General features: G+C 37.2%; 3 protein-coding genes across 3 annotated transcripts; 1 reads left to right on the top strand and 2 right to left on the bottom strand.

Annotated features, from left to right (window-relative positions):
* Positions 1-2,781: 2,781 nt before the first annotated feature.
* On the top strand, positions 2,782-5,138 carry EV154DRAFT_594652 (uncharacterized protein; the record flags this gene model as incomplete). The annotated part of the gene is made up of 3 exons (XM_051606978.1): positions 2,782-3,561; positions 3,627-3,748; positions 3,815-5,138. The coding sequence occupies 3 exons, from the start codon at positions 2,782-2,784 to the stop codon at positions 5,136-5,138; spliced, it is 2,226 nt and encodes a 741-aa protein (XP_051454483.1).
* A 6,998-nt stretch (positions 5,139-12,136) lies between these two features.
* On the bottom strand, positions 12,137-13,604 carry EV154DRAFT_518851 (uncharacterized protein; the record flags this gene model as incomplete). The annotated part of the gene is made up of 3 exons (XM_051602676.1): positions 12,137-12,604; positions 12,656-12,832; positions 13,591-13,604. Coding segments are annotated over 3 exons (659 nt in total), but the record flags the coding sequence as incomplete, so codon positions are not given.
* Positions 13,605-15,240: 1,636 nt separating this feature from the next.
* EV154DRAFT_566757 (uncharacterized protein) lies at positions 15,241-16,768 on the bottom strand (the record flags this gene model as incomplete). The annotated part of the gene is made up of 9 exons (XM_051605977.1): positions 15,241-15,336; positions 15,384-15,428; positions 15,504-15,536; positions 15,621-15,701; positions 15,783-15,874; positions 15,939-16,376; positions 16,427-16,516; positions 16,586-16,654; positions 16,711-16,768. The coding sequence occupies 9 exons, from the start codon at positions 16,766-16,768 to the stop codon at positions 15,241-15,243; spliced, it is 1,002 nt and encodes a 333-aa protein (XP_051454481.1).
* Between the last annotated feature and the right edge of the window lie 11,074 nt (positions 16,769-27,842).

The following is a 27,842-nucleotide window of genomic DNA, read 5'->3' as shown; positions in this document are numbered from 1 at the left end:
TAGACCAGTCTCCAAAAAACTGATGACATTAAAGCAGCATCGGACTAAAGAAATATGCTGTAGACTCAAAAATGTTTCATTAAAGGTTATGGAAAAAATGGTTTCACTTCTTATATAAAAGATAATAACTTATACAATTTTTATGAAGAGCTTTTAACCGGATCAATAACTTAATAATAACAAAAGACAATAAATTAAAAATGATCGCAAAGTGTCCCTATGATATTAGTATGTGGTGTCATTACAAAATACGAAAACCTCAAACGCTTAGGATAAATTGGAGGGCGCTGTATATCCGTTTTTGAAATTGAACTCACGTTTAAGGATGTTCTGATATGATTTGTAACTTACCTTATATGTGAAAATAGCTCAGATCATTCCCATACTAGTTTAGAATTCTTGAACCATTTCGGAACCGTTCTAATTTCTTATACTCTATTTTGGTCATTAGTTTAATGTAATCAGGAAACCCTTAAGTATCGGATCTGTAGGGATAACGGACCGGAGTATCCTGAATTCAACGGATTTTCAGGGATAACGGACCGGAGTACCCTGAAATCAACGGATTTTGAGGGATAACGGACCAGAGTACGCAAACCTATTGGATCTTGGCAGATAACGGACCAGAATTCTCAGATTTGTATGATTTAGGCTGCCGAAATGAAACAAAATAGATTGAGATCTTATATAGGAGATGTACTAATATGGACAAGCTCCGGTTTTTTTTTAAAAAAATGTTTTTTTATCAATATTTTTTTCCTAATTTGAATCCTGTCAAAAATTATGTTGCTATATTTTATTATTAATCTGCTGCTTAAAAATGAAAAATCTGTGGGCATCGAATGTGAAGCCTCCAGAAATAAACGGTCCTAAAATGGACTACTAAAATGCCAAAATACAAAATAAAATTTTATTACTGTTTCCTTACCTTAAATTTTTTAAAATGAACAATCAAAACAACAACAACAACCCTATCAATCACCAATTTATTGAAATGACACCGAATGGTGTAGCCTATGGTAGCAACCGTCGAATGATACTACTGTTTCAGAAAAACAGGAGGTTCCTGTCGTCGTTTCTGCTGCTGCCGCCGTTTCCCCGGCTGCACCTGCTGCTGCCACTGCTCATGCCACGGAGGCTGCTGCGACTATTAAGTTTCGGATACCAGATACACGCACTCAAAAGGGAATTCAGCTAGCACCTTTGCTCTTATTGAATTGTATGCTGATTACAACAAGCGGTTGGAGTCCAATCGTACGCTAGCTGAACTAAATGAGTTGTACCGTGCATGTTGCACTTATTCAAGACCAAAAACGGCACCAATGGAAGCAGACCTTCGAGGCCATTAAATTCTAAGTGGCTGCTCTCTGTGCTGCCTTCAGACATCGCAATGATAGGTTGAATCCAACTGGTATGGCACCGATTGAAAACTGGGATTACCATGATGCGACGGAAATCCCAACAGTGAGATGCCAACTACTGTGTATACCTCTCTTTCTGGAGAGACGATAGATAATCGTGGTGACGTTGCGGTGCTAGAGGAGTAAGAGCCATCAAAAACGATGGTGCTGAGAAGGGTGTGGCTCGTGGGGCTGCCAGTTAAAGTAGAGCGGTCGACCAAATGATCGAGTATCTAGTCACCTCTATGAATGAGATTGAGGCACGTCGTCTGGAGCATGGAGAGCCGGAGCGTAGAAAGTTCACTAAATATGTTGCTCATTCGACAACGTTTTTCGGTCACATGTGGGAGTCCATGGAGAAACGGGACCAGGTGCAGTCTCGCGTTGCTGAGTAGATGCAGGACACTCTGAATATAAAGCGCCAGATGCTGATGGTAATGAAAGGGGATTTCGGCTCAAGCAACAACAACGCCACGAGCTACAATCCGGTTGAAAACGGTGACTACAATTACACCAACAACACCAGCCACTACTTCCGCCCAGATGTCAATGGTATTCCTGACGCCAATGACTATCAGTTCAACAGTCATTCTCCCAGCAAAACCAGCGCGTATAACAAAACCGACGCCAACAATACGAACACCAGCAACATCGTCGTCAGCAGCACCCTTCCCAACAGCATCCTCCCATACAACACTACCTCCACCCCCTCTGCCAATGACATCACGATCGATGGCAATGTCACGACGGTTTCTCCCGTTCCGTCAGACGTGCTTGATATCACTTATCCTTCGTCCGATGAATATAAACCTCATAACATCGACTAAAATATGATGGGGTTTTTTCTTCAATAATAAATTTGTTTTATTTTTAAAAATTTTGGTACTTAACACATTTAAGGAAAAGTTGCATTTAACATGCGCAAGCGGGCTCGGTTACCTATAACACATGTATCACCCTGCTCTCCAACTACTAGACCAGTAGGCTCAAAAACACACCATCAAAACCTAGCTCCCCTCTTGCCGTTCATGCATTGTGTAGAATAGCACACGACCCGATGATATCATTGATATCCAAATTATTATACACGTAAAGTCCTCCCTGCTGATCCCACTTGTACTTTTCTCACCCTATTCCCATGCCAACACTCTCTTTTCATAGCAACACATCAACCCAACCCCCAATTATCCCTTTATACCCTATTGTCGATGCCTTCATCACCTACGGCTTGCGTGACATTCCCTTGCTCCCGGATAACCGTGTGCGCTTTTACCTGAGCCCTCCCTTTAGTACTTGTATCACTCGTTTGGATTACGGCACGTATGAGCATCACAACTTCAAGATGCCTGTTAAGGACTAACATCACACGTTACTTTTTACGATGGATGGCCAATGCCATCTGGAAATCCATATCATATTTCCAAACGTGAAGGAGCTTGGTGTGGAAATGGACTCTGATGCCTCCGTACTTGACTCGTTTCACCAGGCCAAGTTCGCCAACGAACTTTTTCTTCCCGCTGTAAATGTGTCCAAAGATCGCGCCCCCTCAGCATACAACCGCTGTGGTAGTTCATACGAACAATCAGCTGCTCGTGGTGTCCACAATGCCTTGTCTCTTACTTTATGGACGGAGGAGCTTTCCGATATCGTTGACATCATGCGTGATATAGTTCGGGAAAAGCAATCTTTGGCGATGTTCCGTCACTTCCGGTTTGTCCTTTCCGCGTTTGGGTTTAAGACTCCTCTGCGTAGATTCAGTCATACGGCAATTCTCAGTAATATGATTGACTGGAATCAGTTGGCTGCCGTCCAAACTAGGGTGGACATTGGGGTGAATTTTTTTGCGGTCTCTGATGATGATAAACGTCCAATCATCAGTTTTTTAAAAGAAGAGTTCTGTTCGGTAACTGGTGAACTTTTTGGTGGCAATGGTACCGTTTCGGAGTGTCAAGATATGTGCCTTGGCCGTTTCGGTGGCATGTCAGGCAAGAACCCTGCTCCAGCCATTAATGAAGCCTGGAAGATGATTATGTACAATGATGTCAAAATTGCGTTCACCAGAGCCAGGCAAGGCTTCAACGGTTCCGTCGGTGAGGATTGGTCCCCGTCAAAGTCTCGGGCAACCATCAACCATGCAACTGGCCATTGGAGACAAGGGCTGGTAAGTGTTTATGTAGTATTATTTGTATTGTCTTTGCCTAACTTTTTTCATTCTTCTCTAAACAGAACGTCTACCAACATTGCCTGGATGAGCATCAGGAGACGCAGTTTACCTCTCGTTTGGAGGTTCGTGTGATTGCGGCGGATGTGGGCGACATACTCGTTCGCAAATTAATAGTTGGGCTGCAGTAAGTTCTTTTTATCATTGACATTATATCTATGTATACAATCTAACATTTTCTTTTTATTTGAAGCCGCCTTCAATCGAACGGTGCGTTTATCCATTTCTTTGTCGACGAGTATCTCGCCTATGTCCGCGAGTTGCTGAATCTCACCTCGGAGATGATGGTCTCGTTAAGCCGGGATGTGCAATTACCTGCTGTGTCTGGCTTTGCGTTCTGCGTTTTTCTGTTGAACAGCCTCATGCATCCGGCCGATAAGAGATCTACCTGTTGCAACAACTTTGTCAAGACTCATCGCTGTAAAAAAAACTACCTGTTTTTTATGAGTTACCATTTCGTGTTTGATCTTAACGAGTGGCGTTTCATCGATGCTTTTGATTCGACCAGAATGGCGGATATGTTTCCCGGTTTGTCTTTTGTCAGAACTTTGGTGGTAGATGGTGACCGTTTAGTCAACGAAATAGACCGTATGGCTGCCGCTAATGAAATTAATCCGGAAAATGTGCACTTGGCTCATGACGTGGCACTTAACAACACGGTAAGCTACACCGTTTCTCTGGGCCCCTTGACCTTCGCTCCTTGTCTGCGCTTTTCCAAAACCCCACTTAGCAGGCATCGTGTTCTTGGAACTTGGTTGACCAACCAAGCTATCCCAATGTTTGACGTTGGCAATGCTGACACCGTCAGATACGCTGAAAAAACCCGTCAAATATTTCATCGTTTTGGTCTTGGGCCCGAATCCGCTGTCCGTTTCCTGGAAGTCTTTTTTGAGGAGTATTTTTCTCTGGTTGGAGGTGGCCACACCGGGTGCAACATCGAAAATCTTTCGTTCGGTGGTGACCAATCCATGTTCGACCCTGAACTTCGGGATGCGCTGGATCTCACGGTCAAAATGGACTTTCAGAGGCGTGTTGCGTTTCTGCTTCCTTATGTCGAACAAGAGCACCGTGAACGGGCCTGGGTTCAATCTTTGGTGACGGATGATCGTATGGATAGATCATGGAGAGCATTTGGTTCCCGCTCTGTTTTCTTGGAGCTTTTTCTGCATGCTGATATCAGTTCGAGGTCTCTCAAACACTTACATTGTATCCTTCTGGCGGCATCGGTGTATATTCTCGAATATGTGCCCATGTCGTGTCCTACTAAGATGTTTAGGCGTACATCTTCAACAACTATTGCGACGCGAAAAGTATCTTGGTTCTTAGAACCAATGGGTGACGTTTCCCGGGAGATATTCCAGTTTCTTCAAGACTATGCCTATGATTACAAGTTTGAGGACCCAAGTTTTCCTCGTGTCTATCGTCGGGTCACTGAAATTCATGGTAGTCGTGTTGGTGGTAGAACCATTCCCCGTGTCCGCGCGCGAAATCATAGACGAAATGGCCGTTTGATTTAAATAATTTTATTACCATTCCTCTCACCCATTACAGCGCTAATTATGTCACTATCTTGAAGTTATTCCACAACTTCACCTATGCCACCGTCCTTAACTATGCCACTGTCCTTTACTATGCGACCTTCCTTTTATATGCCACTATGTTCTTGTATGTTGTTATATCTCTCTATGTTTCCTTCTCTTACGATGAATTTTTTTTAGTTTAAGTCTTTTTTCCCCATTGTTTACTTATATTCCTCATTTTACTTTGTACCTTTATTATTTTTATACTTTTATTTATGCCTTTTTGTTTTCTTTTGTTATTTTTATTTGCCACCTTTTTTTGTCTCTATGTATTTTCCCTTTCATTTTTATTTTATAATATATTTTTTCTTATGCCCTATGTATTATGGAATTGATTATGTTATACCTAAACTTTTGATTGTCTTCATATCTAAAATTTCTTATTGCAAGCGTTATTAATCTGTATTTAATTTGACTTTAAATATCTGTACTTTTTTTTCCTTATATTACTGGTTTTTAATATATGTGTTCTTTTAAAGTTCTTGCACTCGTAAAGTGAAATTTGTTTTTGGCTCGAGGTCAGTTAGTAAGATATCAACTTGAAGAAACATGAAACACGTCCAAGTTCATGCTTAATTGACCTATAGAATCCCGCATTTTAAAGTTACTTAAACAGTGTTTCCTTCAAGACAATCGTCATTTGCCATGTATTTCCTCAATTATTGAGTTTATTTCTTTCAGCTAAAGCTCATTTGATGCGATTTTGACTTTTAATTAACTCATGACACGTAGAAAACCGTTTATAACAGAACTAAAAAAACGCCATCGCTTTAAATTTCCTCAAAAAAAGTTGTATCCCCTTAATGTTATTTTGACAGTATTTCTAGCAAATATTTAGTTTATTTATTTCGGCTTGAGGCGAATTCTTAAGTTTTGATTTTAAATATAATAGGAGACACGTCCAAACGTATGAACAAAGGATACAAAAACAGCCTGTTGCTCTAAGAAGCTTCATAACAAAATAATGTCCGATAATGTCTTTTTCCTGTCATTTTTCCAAGACTAAACTTTTTATTTCTTAGGGTGCATACTTAGCATTTGCTTTTTGACTTAAAAATTGGAAGAGACAATTCCGAGGTTCCAGTTCATTAATCGGTAAGGTCTGTCACATATGCCCAAGTAATTATATTTTGAATTGCAGCCCTTACCTCGTACTTTTTCGATTTTTTGTACCGGACTTGGCTATTTTCAACAAATATGAACCATTATGTCTAGCATTTGTTACCTAAAACGTTTGCTACTATACGTACACTAATTGATTAAATTGCCGCTGTAAAGATTCATAATAGCCGAAAAAAGCATCATAATAGGGGGTCCCAAACATTAAAAATAAAAATTCCGAAATTTTTTTTAAAAAATCCCGTAATTTTTTCCCCAGCCAAAAATTCAGGAACGGACGATAAATTTCGGTCAAGAAAAACGACGGACGATAATTATCGGTCGAGAAAAATGACGGACGATAATTATCGTCCGTGGATTTTACGTCATAAATTATGACGAAATTGCCATAAAAAGTAATAAATAGTTTATTTTTCTTTATTTTACGTCATAAAAAATGACATGCAAATGTCACCACTCATCTAATTATCATATATAAACCTCGTTTATCCCACATTTGACTTACCTTCTTTCCCTGAAATTATTTTCTGAATTATATCAACTAAAATGCCCGGTCAACGTAAACAAACTACTGCTAAATCATCCAAGAAAACGTCTTCCAAAACAGCTTCTGTTGATGATAGCCAACGTGGATCCAACACTAGTCCTGCTCATGCCAAAGCGATGATTGGTTACTTCGAGGAAAACATCAAGCTTTTTAAAGCATACATCGGTGTACATGATAACGCTGCCCCTGGAGCTGCCACCATAGTCAAAAAGCGTGAAATCATTAAGGGTATGATGAGAAAACTGTTGGCTGACAAGGCTATACCCACCGATTGGACGCTGGATCAGCTTATGAAACGTGTTGCCCGTCTTTTCACCAAGTACCGTGAAATAGAGAGAAAGTTGAATAGCACTGGTTTTGGTTTGACAGAAAAGGATATTCGTGGAGGGATCACCAGTATCGAACAAAAGTGTGATTTCGAATGTCCTGGATTTGAACGATTGTCGACTTTGCATGGTGATAGGCCTAATACCCAACCTGTTTGCGTAGCTTTCCATGGTGCTCCTGGCGGTACTGAGTATACGTTCTCCAGTAGAAAAGAGCCCACCATTACGGCAATTGATGAACAAACCCGTGCTGTTTTTGGTGAGGGTGAAGAGCTTGAACCAGCTCAGCCAACTCGATCTGCCTCTGAGGAACCTGCAGCTCGTAATCGTGATCCTTCTGTTGGCCCTTCATCTCCTGCACCATCCATGATTCCTCGCTCTTTGTCCGTGGAGCCTACAGGTGACAATAATACGTCTTCTCTTCCTGTGGTTCCTGACGATCCTCCTAGAACTCGTCGTAGTTCCATGTCATTAGACAGAGAAGTAGCTGAAATCCTTGGCACGAATGCCTTCAGCGATGACGATGATGATGTGGACGCTGTTCGTGTCAATGCTGGTTCCCGGGGTGTTCGTGGTAGCTCCAATGGTACTCGTGCTTCTGGTGGTCGTGCTGCTTCTGGTGGTCGTAGTTCTCGTGGTGCTCGTGGGAATGTTGGGTCGTCCAGACCTCGACCTGAAATGCCTTCAGTTGATCGTATTCGTGTAGATCCCGATCACGCCATGAGAAACAAGAGGATGAAGAGGGATTTCTCTTCAGAATACCGTGAAGCCCAGTTGAGAAGGGATGAAGTGCTGAGAGAGAACAGCCAGAGGGAGTTCGAGTTGGGTATGACGGAGCTGTTGGTGACGAGTCTTCGGACTAATGCTTTCAGGACGACGTCCTTCACGGAGATCGCCCAGCATATTGCGGCGTTCCGACAATCGTTGAGGGAACCTCTTCAAGATGCTCGAGGTAATGAAGGAGCCTTCGAAGTAAGAGATGAGAGTGAAGGTGAAACCGCCTTTGATGGTAACGATGATTTCTCTGATGATGGGTCTGAAGTAGTTAGACGTTAGTTTTTTTTTTCTTTTGAATAAAACCTTTTTTTTAACTAATATTTACCTGATTATATCAGTAATGACCTTCTACAATTCCTCATTCATTACAATAATAAATTTGATCATAACTTCAAAACTATAATGCGCTGTTCATCGATCTAATCTCTTTATTTTTTATTTCGTGCGAAATGTACAGTGTAATCTGCCAATACTACATCCACAACCGAATCCCTCCATCTATTCAGTGTACGACCAGAAATACTTTTGATGTTGTCGAACGATTGAAGCAACAATACATCCTTTCTTGACTGACCTACATCTACGTCTTCAAAAAAATCGCCAGCAAAATTGTCGTTTTCAGTAATCAAGAAATTATGCAAAAGAGCACAAACAGACACCATCTCGTCGATCTTCATCACGTCCTCGTTGCAATTTATCTGGATAGGAATGTTCTTCAAGATCCTCCATTTACCTTTCAGTACACCGATCGTGTTCTCGACGGCAACTCTCGCAGAAGAATGTACCTTGTTGAAATCTTCGCACTTCTTGGATTTCAGTACCTGAGGTCTCCTGAAAGGGGTAAGAACGAATGGATGTAGAGCATATCCGGAATCACCCAGAAGATACTCATGGTTTGCACCATTACCACATGTGAAATAAAGGTGATCTTTATTTACCATAAAGCTGGCATGCTCTACACATGTGGCGTCACCCACTGAACCTACATGTCCTACTTGCAATCCAAAAATGATCATCCTTTCGTCGCATACGACTTGACAATTCAGAGAGTAGAAACCCTTTCGGTTATAGTACGTTTCGGCATGCTTCGTTGGCTTCTGCGCAAGACGGAAATGAGTACCATCAATATACCCAATGCAATTTCGAAAAAAGTGGTACTTCTTGATTGCTGCGGCCGACAATTCTCTTTGCTCCTTGTTGGGCCAACGCATCAAATGTCCAAGGTTGTCATTAATTGCCTTGAAACAGCGTTGCGTGTAGTTGGTGACAGAGCCTTTACTAATCCCAAACAAAGTAGCAATTTGGTCGATGCTGTTGCCTGTTCCGTCGTGGCTCAATCGTCTTAAGGTCACCGCAAGTTGGATATGAACATCCGTTTGGGCGACAAAACTCTTGTTGTTGAAGACAGGATGGTCTTCAATAAGGCGAAGAAGTTTCAAGAAAGACTCCTTCTTCATTCGACACATCTTGACAAACTCTTCGTCATCCCACTTGAGAAAAAACTCACGGTACTGGTTAAGTTTAGGGATGCCTGCTCCACTGTTCAAAACGCGTTTCGTTTCTAACCCGCTCAATAATTCGTGCATCTCATCGGCTTGTTTATCGTCTTCAATGATGACACTGTGCTTATGCAAAGTTTTCATTTCTTTCAAGGTTTGTTGTCTGGTTGATACTTTGGGCATTGTAAAGGTAGTTTATAGAGAGATTTATAAGTAAATGAGTAGTAAAAGAGGAGTAAAAGAGGAACTAATATAGAGAAGTGCTAGAGTGTACTTTGACTAAGTGACAAGGTTTTTAGACAGTCACCCACACAAAAAAAGCTCCCGGAATTTTTAAAAAAAGCGCCCGATAATTTTACAAAAAGTTTAATGTTTGGGACCCCCTAATATCATTCTGCAATTATTCCTAAATTAAAGTTTTATAACAGCATTCTGTCTACTATCTCATTGCTAGAGCCTAATATACACTACCTAAAGACCAAAACGACTGAACGGTTGTAATTTTTAAGCCAATCACAGCTCAGCAAGACCTAAAAAAAATTTTTTTTTTAAAAAGTTATTTTGCTCGAAAAAAGCAAACAAAGTTAAAAGCGGCGTTTGAAATATTTTATCCATTTTTGAATTTTTAAAAACATTCTCAGCCAATCAATTATTGGCCAACGGCGTTGAAACTAGTATCATTCGAAAGCCCGTTTCAAGGCGCAGAGTGTAACTTAGTTGGATTTTTAAAGTTAATTCTAAAATCTAGTTTAAAAATGATTTAAATTTCATTTCCCTGCTTAAAATCGGAATTTTTGACTTTAAACGTGTGTAACAACATTTCAGCCAATCCAAGGGGGGTCATTTTATACATTTTTGAAATGCCACAATTTTTAGCTATTTTTAGAAATTCTTTTCTATGTTTCGTCAGGGGTACTGATGTAGTGCACCTAGTGTATGACACTAAAACATCAATAAGTCAATGAGAACACCGTTTTTTTGGGACCACAGTAGTACCGTTAAAAAGAGTTCGTTTTTGTTACGTCTTGTAGCGTTCTTGCAATTATCGGTCCGAATTTCGTCCGGGGTTGCTATCTTTATATAACAATTTTTTACAATTCTTATGTCATCTACGTTTTTTTGATTTTGCGGTCCAAGTCTAAATGTTACCTGAACCTCTGGTAGAGGTAATTAGCTAAAATTGGACCGGGACCGGAGGTTTCGGTTTAAATTGAAGTTTACCACGATTAAGTTTTACGGTGTTAATTTATAAAAAAAGAGAGAGAGAAAAAAAAAAGAGAAATAAACCGGATGATGATATAAACTGTTTCCACTCGACCCTCTAATACTTCCTACAGTAGTCGCTCGATTTAAGGGTGTTCGATTTAAGGGTATTTTCTATTTAAGGGTGGATTTTGGAAAAACAGCTTCCGTCCCCAGCATTAACACCACTAAACCACTATTCTATTTAAGGGTGAGATTCCGATTCCCCATACCCTTAAATCCAACGATTTGACAGTGTATTTTTGACTTTTTTCTAACTTTTTGATCAGATTTATTGAATGTCCGAATAAAAATAAATATTTCGCAGTAATGATCGTATTTCACGGTTAAAAATGGCGTAGTGACTTCTGTTTAAAATAGTCACGCTTTTCGATTTAAGGGTATTTTCTATTTAAGGGTGAGATTTCCGAAATTTTTGGTCACCCTTAAATCGAGCGACTACTGTATGATGACTGTGGCGCATATGCTCGTATGTAGAGAAAACAAAATATTTTAGTCTATTACTTTGATGATGAGAATTTAAAAAAGTAAAAGACAACTACAGATAAGCATGTATTATAAAAGATACACACATAAGTTTTTTTAAAAAAACACGTTGAAGCACAGATCTGTGCATGCGCAAGTAGCAAATTGCCATTTTGCAAGAGACAAAAACATCTGAGGTTATTTTCTGGCTGAAGATTAGCAGGTAATAATGAAGAGCGAAGTTTATACATGGTTTTCTGTGCTTGACGGAGGCTGTCAACGACAACAAGAATGATATCTTTGTCGCCCTTCACTATTAAAAAGTCGGCAATATCCCATTAGTGAAGACGCACGAGGGGTACGATATTGCGGAATCTCTTCAAAGCGATGGGTAGGAGAGGAATTGGGTGTCGCCACACCACAAACACACAAAAAAAAATAGAAGATCATTTATTACAAAAAAAAAGAAGAGTTTTCATAAGAAGTATCCTATCCTGCGTAACAATCAATCATATTATTATTGGCTCCAACACTTGCTCTATATTCCATTTTTTCTTTTTTATAGTATCACATATTTGAAGCTTGTCCAATAATGATTTTTTTTTCTGTTGCCAATAAGTGCATATCGGGTTTTGTTCAACTCCTTATTGTTTACGAGCACTGTTTAATTACATGGAATAAAAGTCATGTTCTTTTTTGTTTCATCACAGTAATTTAAATCATTAGATAGAAAACACATGTCAGAATTTTTTTATACAAACAATGATAATTTAATACTTGGAAATAAAAATAAAAAAAAACCCCTTGACTTTAAAAAAATCATAGAAATAAAGAAAATCAATTTTTCAATGTAAATTGACGGGGATAGCCATCACAGGAGATGTTCTTTGGTTGGGTCGGGGAGGGTACCACGATGGGCTTTTCTTTAATTCATCTGACTCATTTAATTTCTTGATGCTCGAGCTTGGATACGAAACATTCGCATTGTCCTTTGCATTCATGGTAAGGTTTCTACAACTCATCCATTCATCTCGGGTAGCTACCAAGGTAACGCAAAGAGATCTCATGAATTGGAAATTTGTGACATCAGACGTAATGATATGGTAATCAACCTGGTTGTTGACATAGATGGTGTTGAATTCATGATTAACGCTATATTTAAAAATTTCTAACCCACAGAATGGAAAACAACTCATTTCCCTCTTGATGTCACTTTCCAGCGAGTCAATGATATCTTTGGTTTCTACTAGCAATTTTGTATGGTCGAAGTCGAACTTTTGCTTCGGAGGATCCATTCGACTAGCTTCCATTTTCATCATGTCGTACTCCTGGTGCTGTTGTCCTTCTTGTCTATCGTAAATGACGCGAACGTCAGCCCTCAGGCGGCTTGGCAACATTGAGCATGAGCTTTCGCCTTATCTCAATCGTAAACCCGTGTTTTGCACAAGCTTTTCCAACAGTGGCCCCCAGAATTTGACAATAAAGTCTTGCTCATTTTTTTTAATATTTTTGTCAAACATGTATTGATTATGAGCAATAACTTCGGTAATAAAAGCATGGGCAAACAGAGTGAAAGCTTGGTCTTGTGTTAACTTGCTTTTTTTTATATAAGTACTTGTAGATGTAATCACTAGCCTTAATGATATCATTTTCGGCTAACGGCTCTGCTCTACACAGCATCTTTTCGACTTTTGATTTCATAGCAAGTGACCCTGCATTCCCCTTTCTTGCAAGTGAAGTTCTCAGCTTTCTCCACTGATCAGGAGTGAATAACACTGACTGAGCTTCCGAGTAATTATACGACAAATCCAAAATACTGTTTAAACCAAGCCTAACACGTAAAGTATGAGTTAGCACTGTGTCTTCCTTTAAAGATATTACATGATAATTTACTTACGTAATAATTGGCTTCAATGTATTATCTTGATAATAATTAAGATAGAGTGAGATAGCTGAGGTTTTGATAATTGCACCCACAGACCTTTCCAATCCTTGTAACAATAGCCCATCTTCTTCTTGGATCTACAATGTATAAATGAGTAAAGAGTGAACACTTAAAGAAGTGGAAAATTTCTTACCTCTGCAAGTTGTGGTGGCTGTAGTTGTGGTTGTGATTGTGGCTAGCTTGAGATAGTTTTACCCTTTTTATTTATACTTTCAAGTAAATCTGCATGATAAGTATTGTTGAAAATAATTGCCTCTTTTAAAGAGCGCTTGAATGATGCTTCAGCCCTTAGGTCTTGTGGATCATTTGAAAGTGTCAGGAACGTGGCTAGGAATATATTATAGGAATAATATCAGGAGATACCTACTAGTTATACAAAGACAAAGGAAGAGAGGTTTAAAAGTATTTAGTAATAATAAAGAGATTATACAGGGAAGGGGAAGGATACAAGATAATCGACATGGAACGGGGAAGGCGACGGAAAGGGGGAGTATTTATATCTTTTCAGATAACATGGGTTTGCATTTAAGAATGTCTTGGCTTACTTAATTAGTCTTAGTGTTGGTTTCAGCTTACGTGGCCGAAACCCATGAGTCATGATTACTAATTGCTTGGCGTCGGTGATACTTGGAAACGAGTCATGATTACTAATCTCTTGGAAGCGGAGGTTCATTGCGTGGATAGTCTTGGAAGGTCCTGGCAGGTGGACACTGGGGTTGTTGAATCTCAGCATGAGATTCCAGAACATTCCAATAGTCGGGTATTCGTGGTCAGGGGCAAAGTGCAAAGTATGTGGTTCATGACAGATAGATGACGTATGCGGAGATTTTGTGCTGGCCTTTGATTGTCTTGCGCCCGTCGCATACATCACATTTGATATATAATATGTGGCTACGTGTTTCCTTTGTTCCTTCTTTACATACAGACCCGTCGTCCATACATCATTTTCTCACTAATAGAGATTACATCGACCTTCTAATTGTATTGCCCTTTAGATATAAATTAAACTATCAAGTAAAAAAATAAAATAAAAAAAAGAGTACTGAAGTTTGTCAACTATTTTCCATTTTATACACATGCTCTTTGTTCATTACAAAGACTTATTTTATCCTATGCCTTACTTTAGTACCAACGTTTTTTATATAACAAAATATACAGGCTCATGTTCCTGTTAACCTTTATTTAAGAATGCATTTTATGGTTTGTATTGAATGCCATCACGCCTTCATTCTGTTAATCATAATATACACTACAATCTTATACTTTCATCTTTACAAGTTGCACGAAGAAATATATTAAGAAGATCAGCTTCTCAGTCTTTTTTGATACATCCTTTTAGTGCTAGCGTTGTTTGCTTTACCATACCACATTGAATCTTTTTTTGCCTGTGCAGTATTATTCTTTACTCGTTCTCATCATCCTTCTGTGCAAACAAAATGAATCTATCAGTACTGTTCAAAGTCAACCCCCTTGCACTTTTAGTAAGCCCCCTTCATAAAGAAGCTACTTTATTTTGCCATCAACCAATGCGCTGTTTCAGCCAATAATAATGCGGCTTGTCGTTACACAGGATACGATCTTTCCTATAAATACACTTCCTTTTTTTCATTTTTAAGATATATTATTTAGTTTTGTGTTCACCTAAAATTGGGATTTATCTTGTAATTGATACTAGTAGTATTTCCTCCTCTTTTTGTTGCTGTTTGTTGTCTATTGTAAATTATACAATCACATAATCTTCTTATATAAACCCGTCGTAAACTCTTTTCTCTTTGACATCTAAGAACTATATTCTCTTCTCATTTCTCACTGTATTATTATCGATTTGCGTTTAATTGTCTTATCCATATATTTTATCGTCTAAGATCACTACAGAAATACTCTTAATAAACAATAAAACTAAGTTGACAACTAAAAGCCTGGTGCTCACTATCACAATTGTTATATAATTATAATTGTCCCTTTTTAAATCTAAATTCGTACTAACGCTATATCAGCGCTTATCATGAACAGGCCTCCATGATACTGTCTCCCTTTTCCTTTTCTTGTTTAGCTTGACTCATTTATAAAGACGCTCGGGGTTCGTGTTCCTTGTCTATCACTTCACTCTGTCTTTGCTGACTGCAATTCCTCTACCCAAACTGATGACTCTATACATGGAAGAAGAATCTCGTACTGATTCCTTCTCATAGGTCTTGGCACTTTAATAGAACGACTTACCGCGTTAGTCTTTCACATTACCTTACTACCTTTTTCTTGTGCGTTACATTGTAAAGAGCCGTTACTCTTTAAAAATAAAAGGACAAAAAGGAAAAAAATAGAACCCGGTCTTTTTAAGTGCTCTCCCCTTTGATATTCTACTGTGTGATCATCATAATCAATCAAACGATGCAACTTTTAAAAAAGTAAAAGTAATTCATTTCACATACGCAACATTAATTATATTTTTAGCTTATTTTTTATTGCTTTAAAATCTACATAGGCTAATTCGCCGATATTCTTAAGCGTGCTGTCATCAATTTTCAAAGCACGTAACTTCTCCGTCAAATCCTTGTTTTTCTTAATATAACCAATGATAGCATGAATGTCTCAATCATTGAATCTTCGCATCTGAGTTGTCGAATACACTGTAAAAATTACTGCTGCGCCCTGATTGAAATGCTGTAATAGCAAGTTGAATTTTCTACCGGCTGCTTTCAGGGTGTCGATCTTGGAATATTTATAATTGCATTCTATTTTACATGTTAGTTTTAATTCGATGTTGTTGTTTTTACTATTATTAGTAGTCTTAATTACTTTTTAAAAAATCTACAACTGTAGCATGAAAGCCTGGGTAATCTTTCTTGATTGTCTCACAGAGGCAAAACAAACGGAATGCACCAGCGTATTGGATTAATAATCCCAGATTTCCATATCGTTCCCCGTTATCATGATATCGATGGATATCAACAATATACTTCGTCACCGCTTCTTTATTAGTATCATCAAGTAATTGAGGTGCAATTGGAACATCGATCCTCTTCAATCTGACATCCTCAGCCAATCCTTCTAAATTCTCTTGAACTTTCTCCAAGTCCGGAAGAAGTGATTTCGCAGTTTGTTTCAACTGCTCTACATCTACCTTATCATTCTTGTTGTGCTCCGGATTATCATTGGTTTTATTATTGTCTTTGGCCTTAGAAATATTATTTTCTTGATGACGATCATTGTCTTTATGATCGTCATCAAAATATTCTGCGTCATCATCGATATAGGGATCGTTCTGTATGTTTTTCGTTTCTTACCAGAACCACTGGCACTTGTCACCTCAATTATGACTCTTTTTCTTGGTGTTGCCATTGGTCTTCCTTCAACAGGAAATACTGTTGATTGATCTGATTATGTACATGTTAAGGTACATGCACAAATATACGTTTTTTTTTAAAGAATAAAAAAGAGCTAACCTTTTGCTGGCAAAGTAATCTCTGCTTCATCCAAACATTCCATGATTATTTGAGTATGTTGGTTTGGATCTATAGAATACAATTAGCTATTTTCCTTTTCATGAACAACCATACCATGTACTTACAGTGTTGTTTCAATGCATCAAACATTTTTTTAAGCTGGTTCTTCATAGGCTCAGGCATTTTAATCGTTTGACGATAAAGAGAAAAAAAAGAAAAACACAAATTTGACATCAATTGCTTCTTTTTAAATGCAAGCGGAGTCAATCGCCACTTTTTTAATTGCATGAAGAGTCGATCGCGTACCCGTCAAAACGCGACTTTTTTTTATACAAGAATACAAATTAAATTAATCCATTGTTCTTTTACGCGGTCTTCCCATCACACCAGCGCGAGTGCGGTATTGAATACTACTCTTACTTTATTACCAAAGGTAACTTTAGTGTCTCTATTCCACGATCCTTGCTTCCACACTAAATAGTAAAAACAAAAATAAAATTAAAGCTTTCATTGCCATACGTTTGAAAAGATGCATGAAATACCTATTCTTAAAAAACCATTTGGCTGTCATCCCATAAAATGGAATCATAAAATCACATAGTTATTACTTTGGCTTTTAGTTCGGATCGACACATATAACCCAAAGACCATTACATAAAAACACATACTACCTGTCGCATTTATTTAAAGGGGGGAAAATAAAAACCGTTTTACCTCAGGTTGGAAATAAATAAAAAAAAAGGACGGAGGGAGGGGAGATACTGACCTTTATCAGTTTATGAAAATAATAAAAACAAAAGAACAGCCTGCTTTTTGTAATATATACTTGGTTCAATGACTTTAATCTTAGGGGCTATAAAAGCATAAAACTAGCACAATTAATATATTAAAAATTGGAGGGGTAATAGTTTTTATTATTTTTTATACGAGTATGTCGATGATGCGCTGTATAATGCCTTACCTGTAATCCCTTTTTTCTTTATCATGCTGAAAGAAGCAACCATAGAGTTTATTTTTGAGGACTACCATAAGTAATAAAAAATCCCCCTCCCCCTTATGCTAAGAATGGGGAGTTGTTTATAAATATTAAATACAGAGTAATGATATTTAATAAAGACATACCAACTGACACTCAATAAAAATAGAACGTCTCCATATACCCTCTTATTTCACGCACACTATAATCTATAATAGACTCTACATAATGCGGCTGTATTTAATTCTTTTTCTTTATAGGCAGCAGAAATCTATGTGCAGTCAATAGGTGTTACCTGTAATACTAATAGGGACACAAACAGGTCTCATGCATGTATTTTACAAGTAAGCCATCATGTCTGATCATAACTATCAAGTTTACAACACTGCTTTGTCTTTTAAAAATGCTTTTCTGGTGCCGCTGTTTTATTCCTTTGCGAAAAAAAAAAGTTTGATTTATACCATCATAAGATGGATCATATTTTATAAGTATCAGCATGCTCTTGTTTATAACCGACTAGTTTAACGGTTAATTGTGGCAAAAAAATATACATGTATGCAATTTATACGTGTAGGCTACATCTTTTAAATATACAGGTACTAAGGGATACAGACTATGGATTAAACACACAGACAGACTACCCTTGGCATGTTAAATAAACGGTATAAAAAAGGAGCCTTCCCTTTTGAATGTAAATTTAATATAGGTGTTCCGATTGACCCCTATTCCTTTTGTTGGATTTCGTTGCTATGCCTGCTCATCACAAAAAAAGCCGTGCCTTTAAAATCCATTTTTATACTAGCTTTAAAGTGGTAACTGTCCCCCACTTTTTATAAATTATAAAGGGAGCTTCATATTATTCTTTTTTCTTATGATACCGTCCTTAATCAGTGTTTATCCTTGCTAGCCCTTAATAACTGGTAAAATAATGGTTGCATCTACGAGGAGCTTAGCTGGAATTGAAGAGAGGATTGTTTACCTAATTGGGAGAATGATAACAAAAACGATTTATATCCCAAGATTGAACTTTCTTTTAAATCAAATGACATGCTCTAATTTAATAATAATAAAAAAGGAACAGTGGTAATTTATACAGTTGTTTATTGCATATTTATTTAAGATAGTTATGCCCGCGCATCTATAAAATAGAGACCAAATACAACATGTCGAAGAAAAGATGTCTCAAAATAGTATCCTTTAAAGAGAACCTTCACTTAAAAAAGATGACAGAAATTAACATACAAAAAGGCAAAGGGAAAATTACATTGAACAGCACATGTAAAAGAGGAAAAAGATTGACAGTAAGATGCAAAATCAATTGATACAAGGTAAAGATTTGAACTTATAAACAGACTATTTAACATATTTTTAAAAAAAGGATTAAAACGGGACGGATTGTAATTCAATAGGGAACATCTTTTTATCTGAGACATAACAGCAACTACCGATGGGTTTACGTGTATTACCTGACCAGTTTAAAAATGGATAAAGTTGAAAACCAGGAATTTGAAACTTATCAGTTGATAAAGTCCATGTTTCGTTTAACAGTATAATATCAGAGGACAAATATACCGGATCGTTGATGATTTGATTCAAGTGAGCATTTTGATTCTGGACATTGTGTGATATAACTTGAAAATGAGATCTTGTGATTAAGACAGTGAATGTGGGAGAAAGAGTGATGGAAAGCTGTCGTTTGATTTCTTTGTAAAGAGCGCTATTTTTTTCTGACGAAAGTGCTTTGGGTGGGATAAACTTCTTGTTTTTGGAAATAAGTGTACGTCCTGCAGCGGTAGTTGCCCGTGAATATCCGACATAAATGAGTGACCTCTTCATTCTATGTTTTGCAGTATCATAAACTACAACATCTTTGTAAGTTCCACCTTGATACTTGTTAGTCGTTAAGGCTTCTGCCGGTCCTAAAGGAAATTGCTTTCTGTCGACTTGTAGCTTGGTTGTAAAGTCAGATGTGATTATAAGATAACAAGGTTCAATCATAGTCCATGTATCGTCCAAAATGCAATTAACTTGTCTTAATATCACCTGGCTTTTGCGCAGGATAGCGCCACTTTTCTCATTACTGAATTTTAGCCAATTGCGTAACAGTTTTTTTCACTTGCCGGATTGTTTCTTAATGTCCCAAAATCAATTTTCACCAAATAACCAGTGCTGACATTTACCAATCCATCGGAAATGTCGATATTGACTACAATCATGTATCTTGCTCCGATTTTAAGGATTAATGTTTTTAGCAATCCCAGAGTTTTCAAACTGTGAGTGGAATCGTCAGATACCGAGGCAAGAATACGGTCCACATCGTATTTTTTGGTTAATTACCAATGTTACGATCAAAACCAAAAGATAAACTACCCTCTGTGTTCGTTTTGTCCAAAATAGCGTTGTTCATGACACTTATTTCAGCGTTCGTATGAAACAGGCATATTGGTCTTTCAACATTGCTTTGACCAAAATTCCGTACGACATTCAGGTGGGGGAAAATTGGTTGGCCATTGTTCAATTTGATCTTTTCTTCTTCTGTCATGCGGAGAACTCGGCTTTCGAACAACTGTATGTCATTTGGTGTCATCCCACCAATGGCCTTGTTGTTCCATGCAATTGCAAAGCGCAAGTCGTCCCTTTGCCTCGCAATTTGGGTCAGCTTGTCAATTTTGAGATACTTCCATCAGTTATTACCCAATACTGCAAGATAAGGGTCTTTAGGTAAATTTGTTGAAAAGAGAGGCGAGGAAATGACCGGCGGGAGCTGGAAAAAGACACCAAAAACAATAACAGATTTTCCACCAAATGGGACGGATTCATCAAAAATGTCTGGAAGTCTTTTGTCAATCCAAGAAAACATGAAATTTCCGACCATGCTAATTTCATAAATAATTAAAATCTTCAAATATTTTAATGCAACTGCCATGGAGTGGCTGACGTCTGCAGAAAGAATGTTGACACCACCACAACCATACTGGTTTACTGGAAGCTGAAATGCGCCATGTAGGGTTTCGTCATTGATATTGAAAGCAGCTTTACCGTGGGTGCGGTAAGCAAAACAATCGGTGTGTTTATTTCTGTATCCCTTTCACCGTCGAATTCCACATTTATACGTTCATACAATGATTTAATTGGCATTCGTTTTCCTACACCGGCACCACCACTAACAAAATCACGAAACGTTGCAAAGGTACGTACTGACTCGTTGTCACTACTAAACATGCGGATTGTCACTCTATCACGATTGTATCTTATATGATTTAGGATGTGACTGAAATATTCGCGTTGTTTTGTGTTCAACTTGGATACCAGCTCGTAAAATTCAGCCTTAGATAGCCGGTCAGGTAACTTGAATTTTTCCAAGTACGTTTTTTGGCTGTTGTCTCTCGAGTTATTGTGTAAAAGATCATCACCAAGATCGTTGCTTCGATGATAGTTACCCTCATTAGAGTCATCAATGTCCAAAGTATATCGACCAAAATTATTAATGATATCGCCTGGTACTTCAGTGTTTTCTTCATCTTCAGAACCACCATTAATATGATCGGCCGTCTCTTTATTCAATTGTTCGATGTAAATGTCCAACGTACCATCGGCAATAGCACAAAATTCTTTTTCCCGCTCCATAACCAAATTTATGTTAGCATTGAATACATCTTCATGTATTATGTCTAACAATTTTTTTCTTCATCTCTCCAAGGGTTATATAACTTGATCAAGGTTCTAAAAAATTCGGAAGGCTCTTTTTGAAGGTTGAATTTGTAGTACCGGATAACTTTTCACTTGGCTCTACAAGTTAAAAATCCAGAATCATTTTTAAGAACAAAGACTTTTCCTGCAGGACCGCCCAAGTAATGTATCAAGCGGGGGGCCATCATCACCAGATCCATCAGGTAAGTTGATATCAGAAAAGTTCCTATCATTATTATCATCACCATCATTTTCTTCTTGACTGGTGTTGCGTTTCCTCTTTGGTAATTTTCGACTAATTTCATAATAGGCAGCAAACTGAGCCAAATTAATGTCTTCTGGGCAATCAGGTCTATTCGTATAATTATCAGTTAAACTAGGCACAAAACAGTTAATTGAATCAGGGTTCAATTTGGCTAGTTCCTCTTGACTTTTAAGAATGTGTTTCGATTTGTTGGTCTCGAAGTAGGTGTTGTGTTTTGAGCTAAGTAAAAATTATAAGGCAGTTTATGAATAATTTGAGACTGTTTATAAGATTGTCTTTATTATGAAATAAAATGAACAAGTATTTATATAAAAAAGACTATCTGCTGTACCACTATCTTTAGTGTATCTTTGAAGTTGTTATCATTTTCCCAGTGTGTATCCTGTTACTTTTAACTGCTTATGTTGTAAATATGTTACACTTGGAATTACTGTCATCTTAGACACATTGTACTTCCATATCTTTAGTAAGCCTTTGTCACTGTGTTCTTGTAACCTTGTGATATGATAGTACTAACTATCTATATTGTGTAATTGATTCCTTAATCATTCTTAATGTATTGATGTCATAGATATGGATTTATTTAATGTAGCAACAATATAGCAGATCACCACAGTAGGAACAAAAATTGTCACTGTACTCGATTCTACCATTCTAATACCAAAAAGATTATAAGCGGCTTCTTGTGCAGATTTTTTACTGGAGTATTAGTACTGTGCAGCCAAAGATCGCAGCATATCAGTGGAATTAGTATCAGGATTATTTTTATGATTAACATATATTTCTTCCCTTGCTTTGTTCATGCCTCTATCAAAATTGTTGATATAATCCATAACGTATGCACAGCAAGCGTAAGGATCCCGAATTAATAGAATGTCCATATTTGATCGGGACAAACTGATTATTTTTGGGCTGTAATTATTTATTATGATAGCATTTGGCTCCCTTTTAATATAAAGCATGTTCATTTTGTAATTTACTCTCAATACAAGAACATAATCGCTATAAAATCGATCATCAACAAGATCCAGAAATTCTTCGAATGACGTATTGGAATCAGACAGCTCTTTATAATCGATATCGAGATAATCCATAATTCCTTTGTTCGATTCCTGAAAATCTTTTATATTTTCAGCTGAACATTTCATTAAATCCAACGGTTCCATAATTTTTGTGCAGCTGATAGGTGGAAAAGGGGTATTAAATCTACATGCAACTTTGTTGCCGCTTCGTTTTCTTCTACATGTGCTTGTATGCCGATGCGTCTGTCTTGTACGTAATAAGTCTTTCCAAGTTTCGGCATTGTTTTTTGAAGCTGCATCATGATGTGGACTACCATCCCATTTTTTACTGCAAGTCATAGTTTTGTCAACAAAGCTGCAAATGTTTGCTTTTATTTCGTCTGCTTCAGTTTCGTTCTCACCGTTTTGCATGGAGAATAAAATAAAATATAAACCAAAAGTGATACTGTTAGAACTTGGATACCACTTTATTATGGACCAAAAATTATAATCAAAAAACATATTAAAAAGTTTATTGATGGTCTATGAGAAAAAACTATGGATATTTATATAAAGAACTCGGATAGTTCTAGGGAGAATTTTAAGCGCCTTATTAGATCATGATGTAATAATCTGGTGGTAGTAAATAATTAACATGTCTTTAAATTTAGCCCTTCATTACTAAGTATATAAATATTTTTCAGAGGGATCAACAGTTATAACATCAAATGACAAGAATAATATTTGTATTCAGGATCTATTAATATTCTACAGTCCAGGCCCATTCGATTGTATTGCTTTTGCAGAATAAATATTTACTCGCCACAGGGATGTTCCCTGTGTATAGACTCCAACGGTAGGATGAGAACAAGCGGGGTAATGTGTGATCTATGATAAACTTTTATATTTATTATTTATCCTTAATGTGATGTTACAATTAACTTTATTATTATATCTATGATATCCTCAACACTCCCATATTTTGTCCTCTAATACCGTTGTTCCTTTTAACCACAATAGCATGTGTACATGAGGTGATCCAATTTTACATATATGAATTAAGTTCTCAATTTTTACAGAGATAAAATTCGTACCTCTATGTTGGGATTCAACCCTGAAAAAGTACTCTGAAATTCCATGCCCAAAAAAAGGACCATCTTTTTCAGCCCAAGTTTTCTTCAACTCACGAAATCTATGATCAAAGTATCTAGCACCTGTAACAAGATCACTTTTTAATAATCCTGCTTTCTCGGCAAAAGACAATGTACTTGTTCCTCAGTCATTACGTCGTCGTCAACAATTTTTTTTAGCACGCAAAGTAGTTCGTTCCTTTTAATTTCGGCCGCTGAAATAGTTGCAAGTACAGTTGGCACACCATATTGTCGAATCATAGCCATTGAATTCTTTTTTTGGTTTTTCCAATATTCGGAGGGAGAACGCACACCAGATAACGTCTTGAATGCTTGGTCTTTGCTCAAAAGTAAGTTTACATTATCTGCGTTACCAACATCCTTAGCTGTAAAAGGCATGTTACCATTATCAGTGCTCTTTCGCTTTGTTAAAATTGTGTTAATGTTAGAACTCATTTTCAATAATTGGGTCTTGCGGTCCATAAACAATAGATAATCTGCTCTTTCTCCTGCTATTCTATCGAATCTTCTGGCCATAGATTTTGTCACGGATAAATATGAAATGGAATTTAACCCCTTTATCTTGGTACCAAAAAATTTTTTCAGAAAAGACAAAAAATCGCTATCCTTATCTTTTAAAATTGATAATGGGACTCTTCCTTCACCAAGTTCAAATCTAATATTAAAGTCGTTGTCACTTGATAAAATAGAGTCTGTTGCTCCAGGATTCAAAGGCTCATCCTCAATATCATTATTTTCCCCGATATTTTTATTTGGCTCATCTCCCTCATCATTATCTTCATTTTCTTCGACAACTAAATTCGTTGAATCCCATTCAGTTTGATCTGCTAATTGAACTTCGTAACGTGCGATCGGACTTAAATGTTCCAAAATTTTAGACATTTTTTCAAGAGCTTCAGACGACTCAAAATTAAAGATATCAACTTCGACCTCCCCATTTATTGTTAAGTAGATGTTTATGAACAAAAAATGGGGAGGTCGAAGTTGATATCTTTAATTTTGAGTCGTCTGAAGACTCTCAAAGTTGGTCGGTTTTTAAATTTTTTGGCTGGGACTTGGCTGTAGGGGGGAAATATTGAAAGAATATGGTCTATGTGTGTTAATAATTTAAATACCGATCCCAGTTAGTGTAACATACAACAACGAATAATATAGCGCCTACAGTTACTAAGTTTCTAGTATTTTCTGTCAAATTCTTTTGAATTTCCGGCTTTAGTCATAACAATCGGATTAATTTCGAAAAGATATTCAAAGACGTTCAGAAGGCCCAAAAATAAATATATTTGAAAACGGAAAGAAGGTCAATAATATTTATATGTTTAGGAACGATATTTGGGGAATTGGATTACTACTTTCCTTTTCAATTTGATTGCAAATGCATTGTTACTTTTTCGGTATTTATAAGAGAGGCGTAGTCTTAATTTTTTCCCTGGGTAAACAAAACCAGGCCTGAATGTCAGTCTTGAATGATCTTCCGAAGCTCAAAAAATTATCGGATCAAAAAACCCAAAGTAGATGCATACTAATATAACATACATTAATATTATTTGGGGTTCTTCAAACATTCTTATTATACGTTGTTCGTAAAAAAGTGACATTCTTGTTATCCATCTATTTTGAAATCAAAATCAATCATTATTGGACAAATTATGAGACGTCTATGGTTATCAATCATTGCAGAGCCTTCAGAAGCTCCAAAAATAAAGATATCAAAAAAATAAAACTTGTGAAATGTTGTTAAAACATATATTAACATTATTTGGGGAGACTTCAAGTAGCTTTTTATGTCATATACTAACATTTCGAACATGATGTAAAACAGGGATTTGATATTATTTATACTGCGACTCGGCAAAACTCGCGTTTAAATTTCTGGACCAGAAAAAAAACCTTTTTTATTTTATTGTACTACATACTACATCAAAATGCCTGCACCTAGTAAAAGAACTTTAGCAAATCGCAATAGATTAAGAGATACAACTGGTAAAATTATGGAACAAACATCTGAAACTATCGAAGAAGATTGGATTGTCTGGGAAGAGGATACCAACGACCTTCTCAATCATACGGAGCGTATTGCCACACCAATAAACATCAATGAAGCACTTTTCGATGATGGATCATCTTCCAAAAGACCTAGAAATGGTCATTACAATAAGACTTCAGCAGTAACCATTTGGAGAAAAAAAAAGCAAGCAAAGACTGTCGAACCTGCTAATACTATTTTGAATTTTGGTGTCACTATTTCTTACGACTCTCGCGCTGAAGAAAAAGAAGAGTGCGTGGCTCATACCAAGAAAGAGCTTGAAAAAATTAGAGTTTTGTTCAAGGATATGCCAATTATTGCTAAGCCAGTAATGAACAAATCACTCGATGGTAGTAACGTGGATACATACAATCATATCCGCTATGTGTCTGTTCAGCAATACTTTCAAAACCGATTGGAAGGTTTGAAAAAACACGAGGCAGCTAAGAAATCAGCAAATTCTCTTTGGCCCAATTGCTCCAAATTTTACAGACATAAAGCAATTATCAAGTGGGCAAATGAATACCTTGAAAATCAAGTCTTGTCCAACCATAGTCAAGGTGTTCATGCTAAACGTGTCTCTTTCTTAGCTGATAACGACGTTAAGACCAAGGTTTTGGATATGATCAAGAAGACTACTGCCAATTACAGAACAGTAGATAATACTAAAAACTTTATCGATGAGGACGTTATTCCTGCCACTCTCGGTGTTACTGGTAGCGTTGGTAAAACTACGGTGGCCAGATATCTTTACGAATGGGGCTATTCTTACCGTAAAAACAAAAACGCTATTTTTTTCGATGGTCACGAGAGACCTGATGTCGTCGAATATAGACAAGCTTGGAGTAAACACATGTTAAAATACATGGAGCGCTCTGAATTTTACCAGGGTGACAACCAAAAAGAGGTATTGGAACCTGTTTTGAAAGATGGTGAAAAGAAGATTGTTTTTGTAACCCACGATGAAAGCACTTTTTATGCAAACGATGGAAAAAGCCACTTCTGGCTTACTATCGGCGAAAACTACATTCGTAAAAAAGGGCCTGGATCTTCCATCATGATCAGTGAGTTCCAGTGCCCTTGTCATGGAACGATGAAGAGTGGCGCTTGGACCTCAAGAAGGTACTTTAAGGCCGGTGGTGATAGAGAAGGTTGGTGGACCTATAAACACATGGTCGAGCAGCTCAAAGATGACGCAATTGAGCTTTTTGAGCTGCTCCATCCCGATTGCGTTGGCGTATTTTTGTTTGACAACAGCTCAAACCATTCCGCATTTGCTGAGGTTGCTCTGGTTGCATCAAGAATGACATTGAAGGAGAAGATATGGCCAGTAACTGAAAAATTTCAGTTTCGTCCTACGACAGTTACATTGACTAGCGGAGAGGTTTTAAAGCAGGACTTTTTTTTTGAGAAGGTGAGTACTCTTAGAGACAGAAAGGGGAAAACAATTACTCGTAAAGAAAGGTACTTTAAAGGTAAATAATTGATTATGTTGAAATAAGAGTATACGAGTAGTATTGGCGGGATAAGGAGTATTTCTTTAAATAAAATAGAGTTTAGTAAAGAAGGTCTTTATAATTGCGAGTTGAGTGAGCACCACAGCTAGTTTAAACAGAAGCTGAACTGTTAGAAAATAAATGGATTTAAGTATAGCTTATATGCTTATAAATAAAAGATACAATGATAAAAGTGTAATCAAGGGATCAATCAGAATGATAATAGAGCTGAATAATATATAAAACTAATAAGTCAAAGTGTTGAAATATGAGTAAAATAATAGATGAGGATTTTTATTTAGGAGAGGTCTTATGGATGCCTATTTATAGTGATGGACGTATAATCCAGTCACTGAAATTAAAGAAATTGGGGAAATTTATACAAGAGATTGAGGTAATTGCGCCTACTAAGAGGTCACAGATCTGAGGATAAGAAAAAGATGAAAAGAAGTAGTTTTGACAGGTGCAAACCCGAAAAGGTGTATTGCACTTTAGTAGGTGTTTAAAAAGAAAGAAAAATTGGAAATGCGCTCGATTTGTCGCATAACATTTCCTGGGGGTGGGTAACATTATGCCCACATAATGGAGATAATAGTGAGTATAGAAAAAAATGGGTTTATTAAAAAAAGGGAAAAAATTATAGATTCGCGTG

The sequence above is a fragment of the Mucor mucedo genome, assembly GCF_025094135.1.
Source record: "Mucor mucedo strain NRRL 3635 chromosome Unknown EV154scaffold_92, whole genome shotgun sequence".
Lineage (NCBI taxonomy): Eukaryota > Fungi > Mucoromycota > Mucoromycetes > Mucorales > Mucoraceae > Mucor > Mucor mucedo.
Note: the sequence above shows the minus strand (reverse complement) of the source record. Positions and strands in the feature narration are given on the sequence as shown.